The sequence below is a fragment of the Vidua chalybeata genome, chromosome Z (assembly GCF_026979565.1).
Source record: "Vidua chalybeata isolate OUT-0048 chromosome Z, bVidCha1 merged haplotype, whole genome shotgun sequence".
Classification (NCBI taxonomy): Eukaryota; Metazoa; Chordata; class Aves; order Passeriformes; family Viduidae; genus Vidua; species Vidua chalybeata.
Window position 1 is genome coordinate 23,597,246 of NC_071570.1, and position 27,842 is coordinate 23,625,087.

Here is a 27,842-nt window from a genome sequence, read left to right on the forward strand (position 1 = left end):
TTCCCATGGAGTCTGATGAAAATTAAGTAATTTTCTTCATCAGCATATCAAAAGTGCAGCACTAAAAAATATAAAATTTCTTAGATTTGACCTGTGACATTGACAGTGCCTAGCTTTCTTATGTTTTTGGTTTGGCTAATATTGGTTTCAAGACTAAAAGCTTTTTGTGAGGATAATTATAAGCAAGTTTACTGGTTTCCTAAAATCTCTGTTCTCATTCTCAGTATCCATTGCATGAGTGACTTTAAAGATGATACAAGTCTATTTATTTACAAGCAAAATAAACTTCTAGTAAGTTTTGAAGCAACAAAAGTAGAAATCACTTTAAGAGTGCTACCACTTTTTTGTAAGAAAGCACCAAGTAAAATGTTCAAGTTGTGTGTTACATCTAGAAATACCCTAAGTTATATGAAGTGGTATTCTCGTTTGAAAATTGAAGGTAAAGGATAACTGTATGTTTTCATAGTTGCTAGCAAATTAACCATGTTGAGTTCAATAATGTTGACACTGTTCTTATATACATTAGCTCTTAGAGTGCTCGATTGTGAAATCCTGCCACAGCACACTAACCATATTTAACAGGCTTTCCTTGTGAGGCTTCGTTAAGGTTTTTTTTAGTTGATTCTTCTCCATTCAGCCCCTGCCCTCCCATAACAATTACCAGAATGCTGAAAGAAAAAGCAAAGGCAAAGAATACTTCCCAAAAGAAAAAAAAAAAAAAAAAAAAAAGTCTTATTCAATAGCAAGAGATAACTTTCTGAGCATTTGTAAGGCTTTAAAAAATTACAGGTTTTAAACTAGGACATGTTGATTCCTGTGCATGGTGGGACATTCTGCCAACACATGTGGCCTGACTCTCTTCTATGCCACTGTTTGAAAGTCTCCCAGATGCAAATATTTACCTCTGTACTACATAGTACATGGATAGTAGGGAAGGGGCAGTTCTGGACATTTTTTTTCTGATTTAAAAGAACTCCCGACTAATTTTACAGCATAAGGTAAAAAGAAAAGATTGGACTTCACCAGACAGTGAAATCTTTCACTTCTGTGAAGACAATGGTCTGAGAAGTTATACTTAAGAGCAAAAGAAAGCCTCTGCCTTTGCAAAGTAAACGACAGTGGATTTGGCAGCATTTCATACTTGCTTGCACAGCTGCAAATCAAAATGAAAATACTTACAATCCAAATTTGAAATAATGTTTTTTTTTTTTAACAAATCCAGTAATACCACAGAGAACTGATTTTCTGGCTTTATTCCAATTATATTTTTCTGACATACATTGGCCAAGTGTTGTGCTTGCACTTTCAATTTCATAATACTCTTTATTAAATACTAAAAAGCTGCCAATAGCTTTTGGTAAAATACAGAGTAAAAAAAAAATTATATTGGAATTTATTAAGTTTACTTAGTTCAGCTAGTGCTGTAAGCTGTAGAATTGTATATTTTTATTAGAAGCATTTTATTCTTTCATCCATTTATAGGTATGGATAGAATATATCATAATACCGCATCTGAAAACAGAGGTTCCTAATAGACCTACTGGTGTTGTATAAAATCAGTTTGCAGCTGTGCATCACTGTATGTGAGTTACATGAGAAGGGACTATTATCCTTCCAGCTCTTTTTTTAAATCTGAAATTTAGACTGCACTAACATTTAAACTTGAATTGAACCAGATTCAGTTTTATTCCTGAGAGTTCATTTGATAGAGAAAGAACCATTTCTTTGTGTTTGTCTTTACTGTTTTACAGTAAGCTCGCATAGGTTCACCAGTCTTACTTTTTAAAATACTCTTACCAATATTATAGGTTATTGAATAAAACCCACATCATGTTCATGATGTGAATGTAACACATCAGAAGATCTTTGAGCAGTATGCAGCATTCGTGCTTTAAACATTCAGCACCTGTTTCCAGGTACTTCCCTGCCTGAGGATAATCCTGTGGGTCATTATTAAATGACCCACATTCAATTTTCTCTCAATGGACTCAGCAATTTGGTTCATTTTGCGACATGAACCTAGAGTCATCTTGCATACTCTTTGTAAGTGTTCTGAGATTTCTCTATGCCTATAGAAGTTTAACAGAACATATCTGTAAACTCCCCCCAGCATAGCATGATTAAAAATTACAAGATATGTGTCTTTCACCTTTTCTGTAGGTCTGTGAGAAGTATTGATAGTGCAAACTATATAAGTATCTATTTTTCACTTGTGTACCTAGCAAATGAAGAAATCTATAGAGCTGTAGAACAGATTTTAAGATCTCTCTTCATGTAATGTCATCCACAAGCATATAGTGACTTTTATATATGTATGCCTCATTCTGAACAAATGAGCTACAGTCAAATCAGAAATGCAGATATAATTTTAATACCAAAAACATAATTGCAATGTTACCTCTAGCAAAATACAACCAGCCTTTAGCATTCCACATGCTGTTGAAAGGCTGGTTTGAATGAAAAGTCCCAGGAAAACAGACCCTCCTCCTCTGAGGAAGTTGCATGCTGCTCAAAATAATTAAGAAACAGCTGTAGTTTCAGAGATTTTTCTCCAAGTCAATGGCCATTTGCAGATATTTAAAGATAGTTTATGACATTATGGAAATTAGTCCCTAAAACTGTGGGAATTGTAAATGGCTAGAGCTTCCTGGGTGAGGCCACGAAACCACTGAAGGAAGCATCAGACAATGACTGGCTTGTTATTTCTAGTAGCATTTAATACTGCAGGTGAGAGATTTCTAGTATAAAATGAAGTTGGCACAACAAACACCTGCTTTGTTACACAGTTAAAAAAAACTATTTAATGTGGGGTGCTGTCTCTGAATTATAACAGAAATCATCATTCTACCCTGCACAAGCAGTGGAATGAGATTTCTGATGCAATGTCATGTAGTTGATTATTTATCCTTTCTAAATTTAGTCTGTACAGGGATTGGTGGTTTGAGGCCTGTAGGAGAAGACAACTAATCCAGGAACATCTGAATCCAAATACCAGGCAGCCATTGTTCAGTTCTCAAGAGTCTGGAAAGTTTCCCTTGCCAATAATGAAAGGAGTACGTGAAATCTGAATTCAGCTGAGAGATTTGTTTTATCTCCTATTGACCTGCATGTCTGTCTTGATCTCACATTTCAGTCTCAAACCTCTTCTAAAAGTATCTGTACACTTACTTTCTATGGGGAAAAACCTTACATTGTGAATTTTGTGTGACAATTTCTCATCTTTTTAAGAAAGTAAGTAAATGGGAGGGAGGAAAACAACAGCAGCAGACAGCACTGTCAGTTAGGATCCATGGTCATGTAGTAGGTTCATCTTCAAGAAATTACAGCCGTAAGAAATGCTTTTTGTAGCTTATCTTATCAACTGCATATGGTTGATATTTTTTACATTCACCCAGACAGACACATTTAAATTTTTGTAAGCAATGATATATATATACATAGCAGTTCATGGTAAGTTGCATTTTCAGTAGCATCCATTTTGAATGTCTGTCTCTATGAACTGGTATTAGACTATTCTGTCCTTAGGAATAGTATAGGAAATCAATGTGTTTACTATTAATGTAGCGGTTGCTAAGAGAACCAGTGATTTACTGCATGTTGCGCTAGATCCACAGAATTCATTGCAATAATTATGACAATTGTGATATCAAAAAGCAACTTTGATGCATCTGGATCTAACTGCAGTGAAACAACTATGTTGGTGTTAATTTGCTTAACTAAGTTTCTACATGTTGTGCTTGCTTCTTTTTTTTTAAGATTAAAAAAAAAAAACTAAAAAAAGAGAGAGGGGGAAAAAGGCATTTAGAGGTTGGAAGAATAAGTCTCCAGAGTGCATGCATTTTATTCTTCCTTAAGTCCTGGCATGTGAGATAACATGTTTCTACATTTCGTAATTAGAAAACACACATGTTTACAAATGTGCATTGATCAAATGGGAACTGAAACTGGGGAAAGATGCACTGTCACAGTGTAGCTGGAGAGTCAGCAGGATAGAGAACAACAGTTCAACAGTGGAGTAAGGCAGAAAAATTACTTTATTGCTAATAAAGCATCCAAGAGGGTATTGAATACCAGTTAACTGTTCAGGTTCAGCTCACCAGGTTGAACCCACACTGACTTTAGTGACACTCAGATGCACATGTTTACAGAAGAAAAAAATGTAAAGTCAAGAAAACAAAGAAAAGGGAGTAGGAAGTATAAAAATATCTTTCTTACAGTGGCCCCTCCCCAGATTAGCCATTTCTCAGGCATGTCATCTCACAACACTAAATGGAGACTTCAGCCTAATTTTGCTGAGACTTCAGTATGTTTTTACAGGTTTTAGATGTTCCTCATGTAACTGGTTAGTCTGTAATCAGATATCCAATGGATCACGATTCCAAACTACTGCCAACAAAGCATTGCTCAATGGAATGTAAGATAATAAATCTTATGTTTAATGGCCACTGAACAAAAGTCAGTGTTAAGCTTTTACTCTGAATTGCTATTTTTTATTTTTTTCTACAGTAAACATTTGTGAGTATCTATGAAGAAATCCCAATCTTTAGCCTTTCTTCAGTGGTGCAAGGGGAAGCAGAGACTTGTTTTCAGAGTTATGGGTAGTTCTCTATGCTGAGGTGATATAGCTAACACTACAGAGATCCTCAAATGTACATTAATCAAACACTTTATTAAAAGCATTAATAAAGGAGGTGTTACCACAAAGCATGAAATACACCCAAGTTCGGGAAATAGCACAGAACTGAACATGACACTTCCTCTAAAATAAATCATTATCACACAAAATCCCAACAGAAAAAAAAAAAAAATCCTATGCTAGTAAGTACCCCTTGAGAGGAGGAACATGTGGTGACCAGTGACAGGACCTGAGGGAACGGCCTGAAGTTGTGTTAGGGGAGGTCTAGGTTGGATAATAGAAAAAGAATCTTCATCCAGAGGGTGGCTGGGCAATGGAAGGGTCCACAGGGAAGTGGTGACAGTACCAAGCTTGATGGAGGCATTTAAGGAGGCATTTGGACAATGCTCTCAGATATATGGTGCGATTCTGGGGGGTATCTGTGCAGCACCAGGAGTTGGACTTGATGATCCTTTTGGGTCCCTTTCAACTCAGCACATTATGTGACTCTGTGAACAGAATTTTCTCTCTCAGCCTTTCCTCCTAAGAGATGCTCCAGTCCCTCAGTCACCTCTCTTGCTCTCTGTCGGATCTGCTCCAGGAGCTCCATGTCTCTCTTGTCCTGAGGAGCCCAGAACTGGACACAGCGCTCCAGGTGAGGCCTCACCAGGGCTGAGCAGACTGAAAGGATCACCTCCTTGGACCTGCTGGGAATACTGCTCCTAATGCTCCCCAGGATCCACAGGCCCCCAGGACACACTGCTGGCTGACGGAGGCTTGTTGCCCGGCAGGTCCCGCTCCGCAGGGCCGCAGCCGGGCGCCCGTGCCGTCCCCGGCCCGTCCCCGCCCCACAGCCGGGAGGCGCCGCGCAGCTGGCGGCACGCGGGCGCCCCCGCCCGCTGTACGGCACGGCAGTGCGGCACTGTCGCGCTGCAGCAGCGCGGCGGCCAATGGGGAGCGGCGCCCGGCGCACGCAGCCGGCAGGCGCGGCCGGGCCGCACGTGTGCGGTGAGAGCGGCGGACCCGGGAGCCGCCGGCGGGCCGGGGCTGGGCGTCCGGGACAGCGGGGACCTGCCTGCCTGTGCGCGGCCTCTGGTACCCCACCGTCCACTGGGAGGGTTTGACTTCGCCATGGGTGTTAACCAGGAGGCGCAGGCTGTCTTTCCCTCACGGTGGAGCCGCGGCCGTCCGGTAATGTTGTCTTTTGCTCCGTTTGCAGTGTTGCCGCGATGGATAACAAGGGTAAAAAGAAGTTCGTGGGCAAGAGTGGAAAAGGACCTCGTGGAAAAGCACCTCACGGGAAAAAGAGATTTAAAAAAGATAATGGTAAGAAGGCGAAGGGTCGTCTTGTATTCAAAATTGTACTGACTGTGTGAGCCACTAATTTGCTGAAATGCTTTAAACAGGTTACATTGCAAGCCCTTCATCTCTGTTTGATTCACCTGAAATATTCTCAGTTAAAATTTGAAGTTGATAACCTTTTGATTCTAGACTTGGCATTCCTACATTAAGACAGAATTATCCGACAGGTGAAGCTAGATGGGAACCTGCTGTGGGCTAGGATTGAGAAGACGCCTTTCACTGCTGCCTCAGAACAGATGATGTTGAAACAGCTCTGATCATGAAAAGTTTGGGGATTTGGGGATTGATGACATTGATGTCGAGGATGGTTAATATGGAATAATCCTTTTTATGCCTGAGCTGTTACGCCGCTGCCCAGAAGATAATGCTTGGGCAAACTTCCCTAGAGAAAATGTACACAGCCAGGGGGTGCAGTGAAAACACCAGCTCTGAGAAGCACATAAGAATTTTTGTTAAATACAGAATTGTTAATTCTTGTTACAGTATTTTTTTTTAATATATTTTGAAGCAACAGTAGCTATATGATAGCATTTTAATTTCTTTTGTGTTGGCTAATAGATTCAGGTCCACCAAAGAAAGTCTTTAACAAAGGAGATGAGGAAGGAAAGCCTAAATCCATTTCCAAGAAATTTGCTAAAGGACAGTTAAGACCTGGAAAAGCTACTGTCAAACAATTCAAGAATAAACAGCAACAAGAAAAGTTTGCAAAGAAGAGAAAACTCCAGAATGGTGAAGAGGGAGGTGAGCAGATTTTTAAGCCTGGTTGTCAAGGGAAACCAGTTTTTGGGAAACACATTGTTCATCTAGATCTTCCTATTTCTGTCTGCCTTTCCAAATGGCTGAATAACTCCACATTTACTTCTTGTTTAATCTTTGCTGTGGGAAAAATTACTTCACTTGACTAAGCTTGAGGCTTAGTGCTCAACACTTGGAGTGCTAACAGTTTGGAGTTTTCTTGGAAGTCTAAAGACACAGTAGCAAATTTTAAAATTGTCATACTATCCTAAAGCTCTCTTTATTTTAATGGCAGCATTAAGTGGTCAACTAGAAACTGGCAATTATTACACATGATTTGCAAACGCAGAGCTTTTCATTGTGTGTTTTGGACTGTTCTAAAAGTACTTGCTATAAGCTTGGAACAGAAATTCATTAAACCAAGTTGTTTATCCTTTACATTATTTCCTTTATGTGGTCCAGACTATCTGGTCACATCCTAAAAGAGAAAAAAAAAAGGTGTTAACACTGCTTTTACGTTTTACAGCTTTTTTTCTTTCTGGTGTTTATACAGAAAGCCTAAGTAGTTGTCTGGTTCTATCATGTTTAAATGGATTTATTTTTCAAATTAATTTCTTCTGCTTGAGATCTTCATCTTGTCCCATCCTCTCCTATAAAGTAAAGCTCTACTGGAGCAGTTAATCAGTGTTGTAAAATGAGAAGTAGAATCTTTAATGAGGGGTTCTGAAGTTCTGCAGAAATATGTAATTTGTTTGAAAGACAGCAGATTATGTCAAGTATTTTATTATTGCTGTTCTTGCATGTTTGCGGAATGGCTTCATATGGAATATGCACTAGATATCTGAAAAATCTAATAACAGTAGAATGTTTTTATTCGGCTGTTTTTAAAAAAATCGGAAACTCACAGCAAACCTTTAAATACTGTTCATAAGAGTAAATGAAAGCCTCTGTATATTGCACTGCTCTCAAAGCATTACAAATTTTTCTTGTCACTGCTGGTTCCAGAGATTGATGTAAAAATCAATAATATGCTTTGTAAAAAAGCATGGGTTTTTGAATTGTTAAAACAGTTAAATACATGCTGCTAAATACCAATGAACAGTGCTTTAAGCTATAAAAATTTTAGGTGGTGTCTTTAATGCATGATTTGGGGCTCTTCTATAACATTATTTTGCCCCAGTTCATTGTGTGGCATGTACAAGGGTTGTATAGTAAAATAGCATGCTTAAGGAATTTGATTGAGTAAAAAGATTAGGCATGTGAAAAGGGGTTAACTTTTTTTCTTTTATAGAGTTTTCAAATATGTATCTTTGAGTTAGGGTTCTCCTTTTGGGAGAGGGCAAAGATATGCGTGAATTAGGAGTAAACTAAAACAGGAGAATTATTGGGGCAGCCATAGCTGCTAAGTACATCTTCAGTCAATTTTCAAGCTATTAAGGGATTTGTGATGCATCCTGTGACAGTTCTGAGGAAAATTAATTGTTTGCCTTTTTCTCCCAGTAGTGTAGAAGTGGTGATTACTAGCTTAGCATACTTATACAAGATTTATGGTCTCATTTTAGCTAGCTGCGTAACTACGGGCAAAGGTCCTGAATTGTTAGCAAATCAAGTCATAGAATTGCCACAGTTCAGAATTCTAAAGAATTCTATTGCTGCTCTTTTATGTATTGCTACTCTTTTACTTATTGCTGCTCTACTTATTGTAGAAAATATATTTATTTTTTGTCCTAAGGGTCAGATTCTAAGAAGCCAAAATGGACTGACTTCAAAAAGGAAAAGAAAGAGTTAAAGCTAACCAGACAAATTAATGATAAAAGTTATTATGACATAATTGCAAAATCTAAACAAATATGGGAAAACATGAGAAGGTAATGACTTTTTTTTCTTCCACTCTATTGTCTTTTAGTCATAAATTGCCAGAATACACTCTTTCTCATCTTGTAATTGTATAAAACTGTATTTCAAAACTGAATTTCTTTGGGTGAACAGTAACATTGCATGCAATTTTTTAGGTAGATCAAACAGAGTATGGTAACCTGTGGTCCTAGGAATGTCTGGATTGAACTTGTATTTTAGGCTAAAATTTATAAATTTGTGAGTAACTGCTTAAGAAATCAAATTTTTTTGAGCCCTGAAATACAGAGTATGCACTGATTCACCCTGATCCTGCAGTGGGATTACTGCATGAGTTTTAAGTAAAGGTTCGTTGTCTCTGTCTGAGGTTGTAATTCTAGAACTGGTGCCCCATGTCAGCAAGAAAAGTTAGTTTTGCTTATTCTAAGTGTTTGTGCTTTGCAGACTTACAGATTTTTGGACCTGTGAGCAGCTGACTGCAAATTTGAGTTTATATTTCAAAAAATATTTTTACTCAAAAAAAGCATAAAGTGTGGAATTCTGGTTTGATTTCCATGAACAGGAACAGCTTAATGACATCTCTGTACAGGGTTAATGAATGACAGTATACATTTGGATTGGCAGAAGCCACCCTGGTTTGATTTATACTGTCTTGCTTCTTAATTTATAGATACAAGTGAATTATACTACAAAGAAGCTGCTTCCTCAATTAGAATTGTTTTACTAGATTTCTTTTACTTGTAGGAAGAAATGTGATAAGGAGAAACGAGAAAAGCTGATGAATGAACTACAGAAGCTTCTTCATGGGAAAATTAAAAACGTAAGAAAAAACTAATGGTACAGTACACAAATTCACAAATTCTTCTTTAAAGAACGGTGAAACTGTGAGTAAAAAGAATAAAAACACGGTTGAAAGACTGCTTTTGGCACCTGTATTTCAGAACAGTAGTCCTGGGATGCTTTGTCTGTCAGCTGGCTATTGTAAAAGGCTGCCAAGTAGCTTTAGTTCCATGAAATTTGATGTTAGCAGGTGTTCAGGAACTCAGAGGAACACAACTGTTGCCTTTCAATTTTCTAGTGAAGTTAGTGTCCTCATGTTTAATCATACTAAACAGTCTTTCTACTTTATTCCTGAAATTTATAAATTCGCAATGAAGAGCATGTTGAGACTTTTTGTATTCCATGCTGAAGTGGAACTGTTTCATCATACTTACTCTGAAATTATAAAGAAGAGGAACAAAATGGAGATACCATTTAATGGTTTTATTTCAGTATGAAAAACCTTAATGCATGGCCTTAATTGTCAGCAACCGTTGTCTGTATTTTCTTTGATAGAGTACTTGTGAAGGGGTAAAAATCCATAAGTCTTGGGTTTGTTATAAGCAGATAACTGCTTTTCTAATTTTATAATTGGCATTACATGTGGTATGAAACTATACCAGAGAGCACATACATTAAAACAATTATGGTGCATACTGCCTTTTGAATGGCCTAGAGTAACAAAATATCTCTGTCCTTTAGCTGGCGTTTGCACACGATTCAACCCGGGTGATCCAGTGCTTTATTCAATATGGTAGTGAGAAGCAAAGGCAAGAGACATTTGAAGAATTGAAAGGTATTTTCATTTTACTTATATGCTTCTGTATTGTGGTTAGGATGCATTTTAACAAGCCATGTTGTTTTCTCTTAAACATTTTTACCTTTTTTTCTGAACTGATGCATCATTTCTAGTGAACTCTTCATACTTATTTAAATAATGACTTATCATTTCATAGAGTTAATGTAGTGAAAAATAAACCAGCTGAATGTTTCTCCCTTCTTCTAGATAGCCTAGTAGAGTTGAGCAAGTCAAAATATTCCAGAAATATTGTGAAGAAGTTTCTTATGTATGGGTGAGTATCAAGTGAATTTGCTCATCAATGTTGTTTCATTTCCAGTGTGAATGCTGCTTCTTGATCTACAGTGGATTGATCATGAATAAAAAAATATCTCTGGAAACACCTTTGTAATATTATGGAGTAAAGGCAGGGGGGTGCTAATGGTGTTTTTCTTTTTGCAAGAAGTAAAGCTAATGCTGTACCTGTCAAGGAAAACATGACCAAAAAAATGGTTAGATTTATTAGAGTTGATCTTTGCTGTATATAAAACACTGACTTTTGAAAAATTTTCTTTGCTAAGCATTTCAGGATGGCATTTGGTTTTCTCTAGAATTTATTCACTGTTTCCATCGAAATGCCTTACAATTTCTCCACATTCCTGGCTTTCTTTACATGTTTTCCCAAGTGCCATAAGGCTGATTCAGATTCATAAATTTCATGGTTTCTATGATAAAACTTACTACTTGTATCTGTTTCTAAAAATAAAACTATCAATAGGTAAGCTTATCTCTAGAAATTTTAACTCTTGCTGTTTGTATTTCCATGTAAAACAGGACAAAAGCACAAGTTGCAGAAATAATAAAAAGTTTTAAAGGCCACGTGAAAAAAATGCTCCGTCATTCTGAAGCATCTGCTGTGGTGGAATATGCATATAATGACAAAGCCATTCTGGAGCAGAGGAATATGCTGACAGAAGAACTATATGGAAACACTTTCCAGGTTTACAAGGTGGTATTTCAATACTTTATAGTTTAAGATAGTTTAGCCCATAAGGTGTTGTGTTAGTAGTGCCTTACCTATCTTACCTACTATTTTGATTACATTTCTTTCTGTCAGGTATCCAAAGGTAGTCTAGTTTAGCATGTTTAAGTGTCATTATTATTTGCACAATTCTAGTTTAGATTAAATTGTAGTGAGTTGTTTTAGTTTGGACTATGTAAGATACTCTCTGTTCATGTATGAGCTTGCTCTGCTCATCAAGGACAGTTTGTTCTTACATAGTTTCAGTTCTCATAGTGTCTAGGCTGATACCATCCTTGCTGAGGTAAGACTTACGTGTAATTCTTCTTTAATACTGTAGATGACTCTTGTGTCAGAACTACCTTATGTCTTATGAAAACTGAGTGTGGGCAGAGTGAGCTGATATCCACATACAGTGTTCCATTAGGCTTAATTTTTCTCTTTGTTTTCTTTTCCCATGGAGACTGTAGGGCTTGAGTCCAAACTCCACTGAAATCTTGGTCTGTGGTAGGTCCTCACCAGGCAGTTGGAACCTTCTTAAAAACTAGAACCTCCATTCTTTTGAATTCTGTTTTTAATTTTTGCTGACTTATAAAGTTGGTATCCATTAGGGTTAGGAATTTTGATACAAAGTACAGAACTGTTTTCACAATTACTAACTCCACTCTAATACTTCTTCACCTGTTCACTTATAACCAGGATTTCTGTTAAAATTAGCATCTCATTTCTGAACCTGTATTTTCTTAACACTGCAAGTTATTATAAGTTATTGTAAGTTTTAGTTAGGCATTTTGCAGCACTGAGTAGTAGAGAGGTATGTTTGTTGTGATTATGGGCTGTAATTTGTACTGAGAGTCGAACAGCCCATGAAATGAAGTGCACTATTAGCTTCCATAATTCTGGTATTTTTGGCATAACTGCTTTAAGTAGCCATACATTGTGGTGCAAAACCAAGACGCAGCGCAATGTAGGTTTATAAAAAATTGCAACATAGTCTTTAAAAAATAGCAGGAATGGTTTAAAAAATATTTCTTCTAATTGTCTATCCAGTCTGAGTTTTCTTCTAATAGCAGATTATTTTAAGAGAGTTACCAGTGTAATTCTTCTGTTAAGATACCAGGAAGTACTTCTGCGTGTAAGATATATGGTATATATTCCCCCTCTGTGCTGTTCCTGAACTGGAATTTCCTGGGCCTTTGTTAGCTTCTCAGTTCATTAACTTCTTGTGTTACCCTCTGATGTGTGTCTAAAGCAGGATTTCTGCTTAGCTTAGGAGCACCTTAACGCAATGCCAGTTTTATGTATTGTGCCTTGTATCTGGCATGAAGAGCTTATATAACTGGCAAAAACCAGCTCAGGCTATAGAAGTGGGTTTTGTTTGCTAATGAGGAATATTTAATTTGTACAAACTGAAGTTTACAGCTTCTGACATACTCAGAAAAGGTAGCTTTTTATTTTAAAAATCTAAAAATGGTTAGTTTTGCAGAAAATTTATTTTGTTTTTGACATTCCTGACATGTGATTGAAAAAGGTCTAAACATTATAATATTCTATGAACTCTGATTCTTACTGGTACGAGTAAACCTCTGATTGTGCATTCATTTCAGACACCAGCTGTCCCAACACTGGACAAAGTGCTAGAAGCTCAACCTGAAAAGAGAGAGGCTATCTTGGATGAAATGAAGCAGATTCTTACACCAATGGCACAAAAGTAAGGACAAAAATCAGCTGAATGTGTGACAATCTAGCACAAATCAGTTTGTTTCTGACATACAAACAATGGCACTGGTATATTTTTAAGTTCAGATGACAGTGATACTGATACTCTTTTAAGCTGTAATGTTGCTGTGCTGCATTGTCTATGGTTTTGTCTCAGGTGTCATAATGAATATCTTCCTTTAATTTTGAACTCTCCTTCTATGAATTAAAGAGTACTCTGTCCCAGTCAGACAATTGGTAGAAATGTTGCACTGTCATATATTTCCATAACACATTATTAGATATGCTTCTCCAGTGAAGAAAATACGTTCTATAATTTGTAAGTTTTGTTAGAATCTTCCACTTACTGTAAATGTTAAACATCTGAATCCAAAATGACCGTGTGTTTTTTGCTCATCACACTGCCTAACTTTTTAAAATACAAATGAGGTATTCCTAACATGATTTTAAGTGATTGATTGTGGGGAACTTGTTGCTTATTCTCATCTATCCAAATACAGAGAGGCAGTGATAAAGCACTCACTGGTACATAAAGTATTTTTGGACTTTTTCACTTACGCTCTTCCGAAACAAAGATCTGTAAGTATCTTTATTTTGCTTTTTGTCTTCTTTTGCCTTTCTGGTTTTATCATCTTGTGAAATTTGTTAAGTTAACTAGACAAAAATACATCTTTCATTAAGAGAGTTCTACACATCTGGTGATTCTAGATAGATGAGAGTAATGTGTGGCGATTTATAGTCAGAGTGAACTTTCACAAGTGTTTGTGATATTTGAATTTGTAAAATAAAGTGAGATGACTTTGATGTTTCCCCTCTTCCTGCTAAATGACCCTTCTCAGTAGCTGGAGAATATAATTAAAGTGTGCATCATTGCTTCCAGTAGTTTAGCTTTCCAGTGTGTAGTTTCTTAACAACTTGCAGTGATTGTCCAAAAATATCTTGACCAAAATAGAATGAGATTGGCCCTTCTGTCAGCAACCAAAACTTTGTTTGCTATATCCTTATTAAATTGCAGGTTTAAGATTACGTCAGACATTCTTGTATTTTGGCCTAAATCCGTCTGTGTAATGTGACATGGTTTAAACTGTTACCCTGTTTGACTTTACCTGTCTTCAAGGTGTGTCCATCAACCTCACCATGGTTCTGCAGTTCAGAACCATCTCACTTACAGGCAGAGCCTTCTAAACTTGCTGTCTCTTGCTTCTCTCTGCCAGACTGGACTCCTGAATACTTCTTTGTTACTGTTAATAAACCCAAGGCTAAGGGTAGGGAAGTGGACTATTTGGGGCCTATTCTGAGTCCAAAACTTCAGAACCTAGAAGATTCTTGTGCATGGTTTTATGTAATGCTGTGACTGAAAATGCTTTTGGATTCGCAGGCTTGCATGAATCAGGGGAATAAGATTGTATCTCTTTGCTTGGCTTTCTGTGCAAATGTGCTAGTATATGGACATGTGCTTTGGAGTTTGGAAACCCCTTCTGCAGATCTGTTCCTACCTGTGCTTACAGGTAGTGACACCAATTGTGTTGTGACTGAGCAATTTGTAAATAATTGGTAAAATGCTTGGAGCCTTTGGCTAGAAAGCAAGAAGAACTAGGGATAGAAAGATGCATAGATGGGAGCTGCATTCCGAGGAAATCTATTAGATAGTAGCAGGAGTAGTATCTAGTAACCCAAGAAGGTGTCATTTGATTTGATTTGATTTTTATTATTTGGCTGTTGGTATTGTCAGATAGCTTCAGAAAACTTCATTCCTTTGATATGAAGACAAAACTTTTGGCTATGTCTTGTAATATCTGATTTATAATGTAACCTGTTACTTCAATGACTTTAGTTCTTATTTTCTGGCTAATACTCTGTATGTATGAATATGCATCAGCTGCCCGGATTTCTTCCTAAGTTAATGGTTGTCTTTTTCTCTCATTTCTGTCTGAGTTCTGAGCACCCTTTCTTGAATTTTGTCTGAGTTCTGAGCACCCTTTCTTGAATTTTTTGCAATAAGACAGCTGACATTCTTCAATACAGAGATTTCATGGCATGATTATGATGAACAGTGTAATTTTAAAGAGAGAAAGCTTGTGTCATTTGCAGTCATTTGGACTTCTCTTGAGGCAGTTTTTCATAGGTCAGGGAAATGAAAGTAGTTCTGTAGAGCCAGTGATAGAGAGTAGAGCAGTATCATGTGGGCAGACAAAATAATTTTCTCTTGCCCACCTGCCTTCAGTTCCTCAAGCCTTTTCTTTAATCTTTTTGCTTTATCACCTTTTTTTCCCCAGGAAATGATAGAAGCTATCAGAGAGGCTGTCATCTACCTGGCACACACTCACGATGGAGCCCGAGTAGCAATGCACTGTTTATGGCATGGCACTCCCAAGGTAATGTTTGGTTTCCCTCTACTTAGTTCTCTCTGACTGCCCATATGGGTCCTTCTGCTTGGGCACATTTTCAAGCAATTAATAATTAGAGAGAAAGGTTAAAAACTGGCCCCTTTTTATCTCTTGGCAAACTTAAACATTGTTTTTTGTGACTCAAATGCTTTCATAGAAGTTTTATAGCTGAAGCATCTCCTTTTATTTTTAGCAGAGGTTTTGGCAGTGACACATGGAGTAATTTTTCCACTGTAAGGTTATTGGCATTTGTCCCATGGATTTCTTAATATAAGTGAAATTGACTATAGGGAGAGGACAGTAAAGAAGTCATAATGTGAAACCATGTTTGGCTTTGGAATACTGAGACTTGCAAAATGTTATAAGAAGTGTGGTTTAGTTTCATCAGCTGATACAGTATCCACTTTTGGTGTAATAAATGTCATCACATCTTGGAAATACTGTAATACCTTCTATGTTTTTCTGTATTAAAAAATAAAAAAGATTCTGTATTAAAACAGTCTACTTGTTAAAGAATGCAGAAAAAATTAAGTTCCAATGATCTAGGCATAGAAATGGATCTAAAGAAGACTGAGCAGTGATTCCAAAAGCCAAAAATACAGGGAGGGAACTTTGTGACAAAATATTTTTGCTAGTAATAGGGGTTTAAACTAAGCTAGAGTTTTAAGTTCTGTTGAATAAGTTTCTTTACAAATGCAGAGATGAAATGCATTCTTCTTTAATTAATGGACAAAATATGAGTGAACATATGTGATGGTTTGAGATTTTTGTTTGCTGTGGTTTTTTGCAAGTTTTTTTGACATGTCCCGTTGGTGATCTGGACTTGTAAATATACCACAGGATCTCTCTGGAATCAAGTCACAATTCAGGTTTAACTTTCCATACTGGTTCTGGGTGTAAATTAACAGAATGTGTGTGAGTCTTTGGTAGATGCCTTTGCCTTAGAAAGAAAACTGAAGATTATCTTTTTGAAAGGTGTAAATAGCAGTTTAGTTACTCAGAATCACTGGTATTCTAGGCTCATTTGGGTTTCCTCTTTCCTTTTGGATAGGACAGGAAAGTCATTGTGAAAACTATGAAGACATATATTGAAAAAATAGCAACGGTGAGTGTTCATTTACCATTTATTTCATAGTCTCAGAAACTAGTGATTTGATAGAGGCTAGCTTGAATGTTCTTTGGTACTGGGAACAACTTTGAGATCTTAATAAAACCAGTCTTAAAATAGCAGCGATATATTAGATAATATAACTTAATTGAACTGAATGGAATATTTAGAGACACACCAAGAAGCTTCATTGTGAGCACTACATGTAGTACTATGCTTCGTTATGGCTGAGTTCATTATTATTCCTCTGTTTTCTTTCTACTTTTTATTTTGTTGATGCCAGCTTTGTATTACATCTTCATGTGGCTCATTGATTAATTCTCCTTGGTTGGGAGTAAAACAGCCTATATAAAGAGGAGGAAGAAAAATCAAGATATGCTGGAGATGTCATTGAAAAAGCTCTCTGAACATGTGTATTTCTTAGAAGATGCTCGATATTTTTTTCATGTCAGGAAGCTTCAAAATACACTGGCATGCAATGGAAAATCTGTTTTATTTTTTAATGAATAACATACGTGTTTGGAGAGTGCAACACCAGCAGAGTAATGTTTGAAACCAGATTTTATGGAGTTGGGCAAACTGTAGCTGTAAAGAAGAGCTTTTTAAACTTCCCTTCCTGGTTGCTGTGGGCTTTTTTATTTGGTAATAGTTACTGTGGTCTTAATCAGTGGCCTTCAAGCATTTTGATTGCATCCTGGGCATGCATCCCCAATATATATATTTGTATAAATTACATGCCTTTACTACTGTAATAGTGTACATTATAATAGAAATAGAAAATTTGAAAGGATGAGATAAAAATAACCAGAGGCTATTCTTATTTTTTATTAATGGTGCCAAAAATATTTTCTTTCTGCACCACAATGGATTTTCTTGTGCAACCCACTTTGAGGGCCACTGGTCTAGGTAATGTTTCTCTCCCTAATTTTCCACTAGAATAAATGAGTTGTGTCATTTTATAAATGATATATTATATGGAAATATGAGACAGTGGGTAAATAATAGTTGACACAACACTGGAGCACAGAAGATCTGGCTTCATGTTGATGTCAAGCCTCACTGACATACAGGTGAATTCATTTGTGCCCTTTTGAGTGTACTGGAGACTTGATCTCCAGCAATGCAGTAAAGACTGTATGGCTCATTGCAGAGATATGATCTCCAAAAACATTGTATGTGACTTAGTTCACTTCTAAGCAAATCAACAATAGAAATAAAGTCTGTATGAAATGTTGCTGTAGGGAAAACATGATTTCAAATGTTGATAATACAGATAATACAGGATTAGATTAATAGCTTGAATGTGATTAAGCAGTATATCCACTTGAAATGGAAGATTTACCTTTGTTTTAACAACATACTTCTCTTAACAAGCCTTGCTTTTGGAGAGAAACCTAAATGTTGGACTTCTCTCATTTTACGACAGTAGTCAGAATTTGCTTGTGCTTCATGTTGTGTTATGTTTGAGACAAACCCTCAGAAATCCTGATTCTAAGTCAGTTTGTATATTCATTAAAAATGACTGCGTGTGGTTTCTGATGTCTCGTCTTTGCAGGGTGAATTTTCTCATCTGGTCTTGCTGGCAGCATTTGATTGCATTGATGACACTAAACTTGTGAAGCAGTTAATTATATCAGTAAGTAATTGAATTTCTCCTAAAATAGTATATTAAATAGTGTCAATGTGTTTGTCAGTGTATAAGAGGATGAAAGCGGGAATGAAAGTTTGTCAGTGTATAGGAGGATGAAAGTAAGAATCCATCTGCTTTTTTAGACTATTTAAATACTTCCCGTCTTTTCTGTTTCATTATGTTTATGTATCATGATTTGTTTTCTTTTCCTAGCAGATCTTAGCACTTTCAGACATAATTTTAATTATTTATTTGAATTAATTTTTAAGCTAGGTTCAGTACTTGCTGAAATTTTCCTTTTTAGTACACATTTATTCTGGATAAGGGGTGACTGGAGATTCTTTAAAATCAGTGCCTTTTATCATAGAAGTTTGTGTTCTACTAGTATTTCTAGAGATTAAATTTGTGGAAAACTTCAGAATGATGATGGTATCTTATTAATTTTACAAGTGAAACTATTTGCATCCTCTCAGCAGAGAAACTCACATTGATGTGAATTACGTGCTATAGCTGTAAGAGCTAATGGGTTTAGGGGAAGTGGCAGGGAGGTAAAGATGAGGGAAATCCTCTGTACATGGAGAAGGAATATGAGGAGAAAGTGGTTCTGATGAGGCTTGTTTTGCAAAGTAGGAACTATTTCCCTTGTGCAACTTAGTATAGAGTGCAATTGGGATTTTGTACCCTATCATAGGGATTTGGCCCTTAGACTGTGCCTCTCTAATGAGTCTGGAGAGATGAAAGCATCTTCATGTGGCTTTTGTTCCTCAAGGATTTCAGCTGTGATTGCAGCTGGGTTTGTTTCTCAGAGCCAGGTCTGGAATGTAACAACTTCTGGGAAAGGTCTAAGGAATTAAGTTGTGACATGTCTGAGCTTAGTATGAGATATTTGACCTGTTCCTGTACTGTGTAACATGCACTCTGCTTTCTGGAGAGTTTATTAGTTCAGATACTATGTCTTCAGCTGAGCTTCCAAGATGTCATTTAATTACTGAATCATCTGAGATCAAGAATTAATCAGTTATCAAAGGTAATGGAATGTTTACTGTTTGGTCATCCTACCACATCAATCTGGAAAGAAAATGGAGAGCAAGACGGGGCCTTCGCACATAGACAATTGGCCCATCAGGGCTTATGTGTGGTCAAGAATGGGGAAAGGATGGCAGGAAGATGAAAAAAAAAATCTTAAGATCAAAAGCAGCTCTTCAGATAGTAAATGAAAACTAGTAGCAGATGATGAGGTCGAGGCATCTTAAAATCAAGCACTGAAGCATATTCTGTAGAGGAAACCAATCCTTAAAATTATTTCAAAGAGCAGTTAGACTTCAAAAATACCTTATAGAGATTATCATTCTCTCTATAAAAAAATATAGCTTTAGGAAGGTAAATAATAGAACTTTAGAGGGAGAAAAGCAAGGGGTTTTTTTGTTTTGGCGGCATTTTTGTTGGTTTTAAATTTTTTTTGTAGTCTTGCAAAATTCATTTATGTGGGTTGGTTGTATGGCAGAGAATTTGTAGGTAAAGGAGGGTTTTGAGCTCTATAAATCCTCTGGAGGAAAGCTTTTTCTTATCATCATCTTTCAGGTCCACAGAATCTTAATCCTGGACTAATGCCCATGTGTGGTGCTTTGAACTTCCATATGTAATTGGAACTGTACATTGAGCACTTGGCATGTGTAAGGATTCAGGCAGATTTCAGCACAAAATCCCTCTTTTTCATGAGGACTCCAAAAAGGTGGAGACATTACCAACAAGAAATAGCGTATCTCTGTCATTTAGAGTTTCTCCTGGTACTTTTTCACAGATCTAATACCGATAGTGACCAAGAACTGTTATTTCATTAATATTTTTTTGTGGTTTGTTTACTCCCACAGGAAATAAAGGCTTCTTTGCCTGATATAATAAACAACAAACATGGAAAGAAGGTCTTGTTGTACTTGCTAAGTCCTAGAGATCCTGCACATTTTGTTCCAGAAATCATCGCACTTCTGCAACAGGGAGATGGAAATGCCTATAGGTAACTCAGATGTGAAGGTTACATGGTTTTTCTTAAGAGTCCAGAAGAAGTCATGCAATGATTTAATTTCATTTTTTTCTTCATAATAAATCTAAGTAATGTAAATATATATAAATAATACATATTTGCCCCTTCTATGAAGGGCAAATATTGTGATATATTTTGTGTGTAAGCTCATGTATCAAATTCAGTGTAGAAGAAAATTTGTAATATGCATTACTGGTGCTTTGGGTAGCATAAAAGTGTATCTCAAAATCTAGCAATAAAAATGGAAACTGTTCATTTTATTTCAGTCTCTGGTATCGACATTGATGCTTACCAGCTTTTGATGAAGGAGCAATTCTAGATGACTAGTAAACTGTGTAAAAAATGTATCTCCATAGTTGAGATAACAAAATGAAAATATATAGTAAATGTTACTTACAAGAAAAAACACTGAGGTTTTGAGACAGTCAGCTTTAAACACTTTTTCATTCCATGCATTCTTAAATTCTGTGTCCAACATGCGTTTAATTGTACATGAAACAGAGGGAACAATAATGCCTGTATTTGAATCTAGCAGTAATTGAAATGTCTCAAATAGCACATACATTCTGAAATTTCTTGTTACTTGATGTGCATACAGTGCAAATCTTCTTGCAGTAATGTGCTGTCTCTTTCATCAGTAAGAAAAATACTGAACTCCGTCGCCATGAGCTCCTGGAAGCCATTTCCTTGCCTTTGCTAGAGTACGTGCAAGAACACACCCAAGAAGTAGTGATAGACAAAGCTACTTTTGTCTTGGTTGCTGATATTTTAAGAACAGCTCTTGGTGACATCCAGCCTACACTAGATGCAATTGCTAAGTTAGCAGCTGAAGAGCTGGTTCCAGGGGGCCGTGATGGACAGGTAATGTACAGAAGACAAGGTGCTGAGACCTTGCAGATCTTCTGCATTACTAAAACAAAATCTAATCTTGTTTTCCTTTATGTAAGTCATCAGTGTACTGCCCTGAGAGCACTTGTACATTAGATGTGATGCTGTTTTCTGACTTCTTGATTTCATAGTTTATTATTAGTGCATCTGGAGAGATGGTGGCTTGTGCCAGCATTTCATATGAATTGTAGGGCAAGGTGCTTCATGATCTTCAATATTCAGAACTGCTTTAAACACTTAGTGGGAAGGTTGCTGACAATCATGTTACACTGTCTCTCATTATCACTGTGCAGTCAAGCACTTAGCAAAGTTTTATAGGGCATTGGACTGTTTACGCTGAGAGGGATGGGATCTCTTACTTTTCAGGTGTGCATATCTCCATGCAAGGAAATATCTTAGATTAAGAGCTGTTTGTCTTCACAGTATGACCTTTTCTTCAAAGAGTGCCCCTCTCCTACTTTGTTAAAGTCAGTCAGATATGTGTCCATAGACTAGAAAACAAAAAAACACAATGTATGTTGTATTTAAGATAGATATCTCCAGCTTCCATAGTTGTGCTGTTTTAGCTCTGTGTTTCATTCTTTGATACACATTTTATGAAACTCTAATGTGACCTACACATGCTTTCTTTGACTTTCTGTGAACCATACTGTAGCTGATTTTCAAGTGTGGAAATGTGAAAGTTCTGGAACTTCAGGCAGAGACAGTTAGACTAGGAGGTTCTGTTTATTAAGAATGAAGTTCTTGGAAGGGTGGATGAAATGTTCGTTGATATAATTTATATTATTGAAAGTTAAATGTTGCAGGGAAGATGGTAAGAGTTAAAATGGTCAATTTAAATGAGTAACCAGAAACTTACATCAAACTTGTTGATATTAGCATAGGTCATGACTCAGTGAATCAGTGTGATGGCAGAGTGAATAAATCAAGCAGAAATGTTTATGGCCAGACATGTAATTGAATTTTGAACCAACATCACTAAATAATTTTGTTTTGTTTTGATTTGTCTATTCCCCTTAAAGCTTCACATTGCAGAACATCCGGCAGGCCATCTAGTTTTGAAATGGTTAATAGAGCAAGATGAAAAAATGAGAGAGAGTGGAAAAGAAGGTATGTTGGAAATACAGCTTTATTTGCTCAGATTGACCTCAGAATAGTTTGCTATCTGAGGTCATATAAAATAGTTACAGTTATTTCTTTGAGTATACTAGTATATGGAAAATTTAATGTTATTGTTTCTATCTTTTTTGCTGTTGTGAGCTGCTATACAAACAGAATGCCAAGGATATGTTTGCTTTTTTTTGCAATACAAGCAGTGGTTGGGTTTTTTTTATCAGTGCTTTAATGTGTATTTGGGGCAGAGTTCATTTCTATACTTAAAATGTGTTGATAGCTTTGCTAAATTACATAGTAGTTTAAGGATAATAATAGAAACAATAAGGTCTTTCTTACAGGAGCCTCTGTTTCATTAGTCCTTGTAAGCCTGGCTCTAATCTTTACTGTGTTCATTAGGCTGGTGGGTTAATGCTTTGTAACTGTTACTAAAATAATTTGTGCACAAAAATAGGACATCTTTGCTAGTTTATGTTCCATAAGGCAGATATTGGGCACAGATGTTCTCATCTTAATTTAGCTTTTAAACTTACATTATTACATAACTGTAAAATCTTCAATGTGTATTACTCTATCCTAATAGTGATTACTTTTTCTCATACAAAAAGCTCAAAAAATGAAAGCACGTGTTTGGCAAAGTGTAATCTGAGGGAACTTCTCTGTATGTAATAGTTTTTATCTATGTAGAATGATCAGATCTTGTTAAACTATTTATTTTCCTCTTGCTACTTTCAGGTAGCCAGTATTTCCTTTAAAAATGTTAGTTGTGTTTTATTAAATGTTTCTAAAAGTAGGCTGTTTTCCCACTTCTCAAGCAGATAATTGAAAATGTCCAAAGGAAAAGTTTTGTGAGTGTCTTTCAAAGACTTGCCTATCTGAAATATGATAGTAATCTGGATTTATTTCTATAAAAATTATACAATTTCCAATTTAATCACATGTATCCCCTTTGGTTTCCTCCAAAAAGTACCATTCAGAATCATTGCTCTGAGTTTATTAAATTGTCATTAAACCCCAAACAAATTGTTATCACATGGTGAGCAGGTTGCATAAAGTCTGACCTATCTTCAGGTGGAATTAGGATGTAAAGTGACAGTGAAAAGTAGCTTCAGTGTTTGGAGGCTGGTGTTTATTTGGGTTGGGTGGGGTTTTTTGCATTGTTTACTGGTAAGTTTGCTCAGCATGCCAAATTATAAGAACAGTTTCCATGCAGTTCAGTTCTTTAAATTCAGCTGGGGCCTTGAAGTCAGCTTAGGTTAATGTAATGAGTCTAAAGTCAACTTAGGCTTTCAAAGCCACTGAAGAAATAGAGCCCTGGAGCATCAGTACATCTGAAAAAGACAACGTTTTTGCATCAATTAAGGATTAGCTCTGAAATTTTAAGTAACTTCTGTTCAAATTATTTTCCTTCAATTGTAGAGTCAGATGCTTAAAATGTAGCATTTTTCAACAAAGGTGTTTATGTATTTAATATATGGGATGCCATTATCTGTTCAAGCAGAATGATTTGTGATGCTTGCGAGTTCTCTCTTTGGACTGGATGCCTTCTCTAAGATACTAATAGCCTTTTATACTTTATAATAGTACACTGTCATGCAGAGCTGCTGTTGTCTTAACAAATTCCATGCAGTACTTGGAAGTAGTCTAATATCTATAAAGGTCTGCATTGCATTGTACAGTCAATTATTTTGAGGGGGAAAACTTTGTGAATACTTGGGGGACTAAAAACTATTTGATTAAATCAAAACTACAGAAAACTTTGAACAGGTTTCTTTGTAGCAAGATATTGTCTCATTTTTTTCTTCTCCTGCTTCTTTCCCCCATTTTTCAGTTTGCTTTGGAAGAACACTGGTGGAACATGTTGGTATTGAGAATCTGAAGACCTGGGCAGAAGTAAATCGAGGCGCCATTATTCTTTGTTGGTAAGTGTGGCACGTGACTACTTCTGATTAGATTACATTGTTAATTTCTTGAACAGCTGAGAGTACATCAGTTGAAATTTCTACCAACAAAATGACGTTCAACATGTGCTATCTTGAATGCACAGATGCATTCTTTGTTCCATTTCATGTCACACTTGCTTACCTCACTATCACATAGCAATTAACCGCATTTTTGTTTAACTGCATGCACTGAAGTCAAGTGACTACCTGAATTGTACAGCAGTGATTCATTTAGTCTGGTGTAAAGTAACAGCAGGGGATTTTTAACATAAAGTAAAGGCTGAGTTTTTAAAAACCTTTTCATTTAAAAAACGCAGATACTTCTTGTCATGGTTTGACACTGGCCAAATGCCAGATATCCATGAAAGCCACTCGCTCACCCTCTCCCGCCACAGCTGGGCAGAGGAGAGGAAAAAAAATATCCAAGGGTTCATGAGTTAAGATAAGGGCTGGGTGAAAACACTGCAAGTGCAAAACTGGTTTAACTTAAAGGTGAATTTATTACTAACAGAATCAGTGGAGGATAATGAGAAGTAAAATAAGCCCTTAAAAAAAAAACCCTCACTTTTTTCCATCCTTCCCACAGACAGCACAGGGAGACAGGGCATGAGGTTTGGTCAGTTCATCACCTGAGGCTTTTTTCTGCTGCTCAGGGAGAGGAGTCCTTCCCCTGTAAGGCTGTGGGGTCCCTCCCACAGCAGACAGCTCTCCGTGAACTTCCCTGGCTTGGGTCCACTCGCACAAGCACCTCCCAAAACTGCTGCAGCATGGGTCACTCTGCAATGGGGTGCAGTCCTCCAAGGACAGGCTGCTCCAGCCTGGGAGCAGGGCCCCCTCTTTCTATAGAGTCTCCCACTGGACCAGAGCCCCCTCCAGGCATCCACCTGCTCCAGCATGGGCACCTCCCCCATGGGCTGTGGGTGGATCTCTGCATCCCCCATGGATCCCCATGGGCTGCAGGGGCACAGCTGCTTCTCCATGGTCTGCACCATGGCCTGCAGAGGAATCTGGGCTCCAGCACCTGGAGCACCTCCTCTCCTCCTTTTGCACTGACCTTGGTGCTGCCATGTTGTTTCCCCCACATGTTCTCACCTCCTTCTCTTCTCTGGGTAGAAAAAAAAAACTGTGTGTCTACTTCGTTTTGAATTTCTTCTTAAATATATCATCACAGAGGCGTTACCAACATTGCTCATTGGCCCAGTTTTGGCCAGCAGCATGTCCATCCTCAGATGGACATCTGTCACATATGTGCAGATCTGAAACTCGGAATTACTCAGTAAGTCCATTTGAAGATTTTTGGCTATTTAGTCCTTTAAGCTTATTCCTCAGTTATAGGCAGTGCATATGCTTGGCTTCTCAATAACCTGGTACCCTCTGGACCTTCTCCTTTCCTTGCCCTACTTGGTTTTGATTGTAATAAAAATATCTGGGGTCTGGTTCTGACTTAGTACTGTCTTGAGGAGCCCAAAGGTAATGAGAGGACTCTGCATGCTCACATGTGTATTAAGTCACATTCATTATTTATGAATGTCATAGATGCTTGCCTATTTAAATTCCTATATATGACTTTTCTATATATTTTTGAATTTGTAAATGATGTGTAGCATCCGGGTAGAACATGGATAAGATTGTACTTCACCAAATGTGTTACTGACTTCGTTTATTTCTGTAATCTGTGGAAGTTAGGTTTTACATCCACAGAATACATAGGTGCCAGATTTCTAGACCTTGTAAGAACTTACAGAATAGTAATTTAAAAATACCCCACTCTGTCACTATGTTGGTCTTTTGGCTGTGTTAAACATGTGGGTGTTCTGTATTAAGAATGTTGTCTAGAAGTACCTGTGGTTACTATGTTTTTGAAAGCAATGTCACATGTATAGCTGTCAGAAGCTGGCATTCATTTTTAGAGATAAGTAAAGTGCAGTCCAGAGTGGTTTGCTAATTTATATGGTCCTTGTCTCTTTTGGTGAGTGAAACATACATACCTCTCCATGTTAATTACCAATGTGTTCAGTACCTCCTTTTCCAGGATTCTGCATTTTCTTGCTTTTATCAGGGGCACATGAATCATAGAAGAGATGAGAAAATACCACCCTCAGCTGAATTCAGTTTTAAAGGAGGCCTCTTTAGCCATTACAGCTAAAAGTGTAACACAATTTGCTACTAAAGGTTGTTGCAAAGTCATAGTCATAGAAATAAATTAGGGAATTAAGTAGCTGAAAGTTGTGGTGTTGTCAGATGGACATCCAGTGTTTTCCTGCCTACAGTGTTGCCACCCAGCACAGGATTTGGTACCCTAAAGGAGACAAAATTTAAATCTGATCTTAAGCTACGTTAATTCCTTTATGTATTACTCAGTTCAGTTTGCCACATCTGATCTTTGCTTAAAAAGTAGGTAAGAAATAAGCTTTTAGGTCAATGTAAATTTGGGAACCACTTGGAAGAATCCTAGGGATTGTAAGGACTTGTATTATCATGCAGCCTGCTTCATACCAGCACACGCGTGTTACAATTTTTTTCTAGTCTTAGTTTATTTGTACATCAAACTTGCAGTTCTGATCTGGTTTGCACAAACTGGCTGTAGAAGGCACTTTTCTAGCCAGTGTTCATTCATAATTTTGAAGTAGCAAATTAGGTATGTCATTAACTCAGCAGATCTTGTACTTCATCCAAGAACATCCAATGTTAACTGAAGAAAGGGAAAAGGACAGTCACTACTAAGCTGATAGTATTTTACAGCTTATGGTGAATTTCTTTGTTTCTGAGGAAGAGAATTTATCTGGGAAATCTGATTTGGTTTCCAAAAGTAGTATCTAAAAGGAGAACAGAACTGGTAAGGCTTTATTGTTCTTCACTAACTGCATCATGAAAGTACAATAGTGAAGGTGCTTGATGTATATTAGATGTACTTCACTGCATCCAGTTTTAGGACCCGCATTACAAGAAAGACACCAAAAACTGGAGTGAATTCAATGGAAGGTGCCTGGCATAGTCATGGGCTGGGTGTCTTGGCTTGGAAGGAGAGGCTGTGGGGCCAAGTCTGTTTCAGCTGGGAAAAGGGGCAGCTTGTGGGCTCCTGAGACATCCCTGGCACCAACGGGATGGATGGAAAGCTGATCCCTTCACAGCAATGGATGAATAGAGAGCAAGAGGTAGTGGCACAAGCTTAAATACAAGAGGCTTATGCTGGAGATAAAGAAAAACCTTTTTCCCATGAGGATGGTGCAGCAGTGGGGCTGGGGCCCAGGGAGTTGTGGCTGTCCCCAGCCTGGCAGGTTTGAAGCCCAGCCTGGGTGAAACCCAGAACAACTTGGTCTGACTCAGTATTTGAATCTGCATTGAATAGGGGTCAGCAGTTTCTTGCAGACTGATTTATCCTCTGTTGGCTGTCTTCTGATTTGGTGTTTCATATTTTATGGAATGTTTTGCATCTTTTTTATAGTAGGAGGTGATAGCATCTGTCTTGAACTGTATTCTTCTTACATTGTTACTGTTTCCTGTCATGGACAACTTCTTTTTCTATAACCTGCGTGCTTACCTTTGATATCCTTCATTTTTTTCCTTTCCTTGCAGCCTTCTCCGAAGCACTGATGAAGAGGTGGCAAGCACAGTTAAAAAAGGATTAAAAAAGCTCATTCCAAAGCTTAAGAGGAATAAAAATGTAAAAGGAATAGAAGCATTACTGGAAAAATTGACTTCCTAGTGTAAATGAACTTAAAATAATTATTTACATCCATGCAGTCAAGTGAGATTTGGTAAGATTTTGTACCATGGTTGTTCTAAGAAGCAGTGTATGCATTTGTATATTAAATAATTTCTAAAACAA

At 37.2% G+C, this 27,842-nt stretch overlaps 1 protein-coding gene across 3 annotated transcripts; it reads left to right on the forward strand.

Moving 5' to 3' along the window:
* Positions 1–5,594: 5,594 nt before the first annotated feature.
* On the forward strand, positions 5,595–27,842 carry PUM3 (pumilio RNA binding family member 3). 3 transcript variants are annotated; one of them, XM_053932629.1, is made up of 18 exons: positions 5,595–5,623; positions 5,835–5,941; positions 6,536–6,718; positions 8,445–8,580; positions 9,311–9,386; positions 10,088–10,181; positions 10,392–10,458; positions 10,998–11,172; positions 12,792–12,895; positions 13,404–13,482; positions 15,180–15,278; positions 16,342–16,395; positions 17,954–18,034; positions 19,900–20,042; positions 20,708–20,930; positions 21,980–22,067; positions 23,902–23,992; positions 27,590–27,842. In XM_053932629.1, the coding sequence occupies exons 2-18, from the start codon at positions 5,845–5,847 to the stop codon at positions 27,717–27,719; spliced, it is 1,920 nt and encodes a 639-aa protein (XP_053788604.1). In that variant the 5' UTR covers positions 5,595–5,623; positions 5,835–5,844; the 3' UTR covers positions 27,720–27,842. The 3 variants fall into 3 exon arrangements, with proteins under 3 accessions (XP_053788604.1, XP_053788603.1, XP_053788602.1); XM_053932628.1 differs by lacking the exon at positions 5,595–5,623 and adding an exon at positions 5,637–5,696; XM_053932627.1 differs by lacking the exon at positions 5,595–5,623 and adding an exon at positions 5,644–5,710.

Excerpts from the sequence above, each read along its gene's own strand:
- PUM3 (XM_053932629.1), top strand. The coding sequence starts at position 5,845 with ATGGATAACAAGGGTAAAAAGAAGTTCGTGGGCAAGAGTGGAAAAGGA. Across the intron at positions 5,942-6,535 it reads GAGATTTAAAAAAGATAATG|ATTCAGGTCCACCAAAGAAA; the intron begins GTAAGAAGGCGA and ends GTTGGCTAATAG. Across the intron at positions 15,279-16,341 it reads TATGGCATGGCACTCCCAAG|GACAGGAAAGTCATTGTGAA; the intron begins GTAATGTTTGGT and ends CCTTTTGGATAG.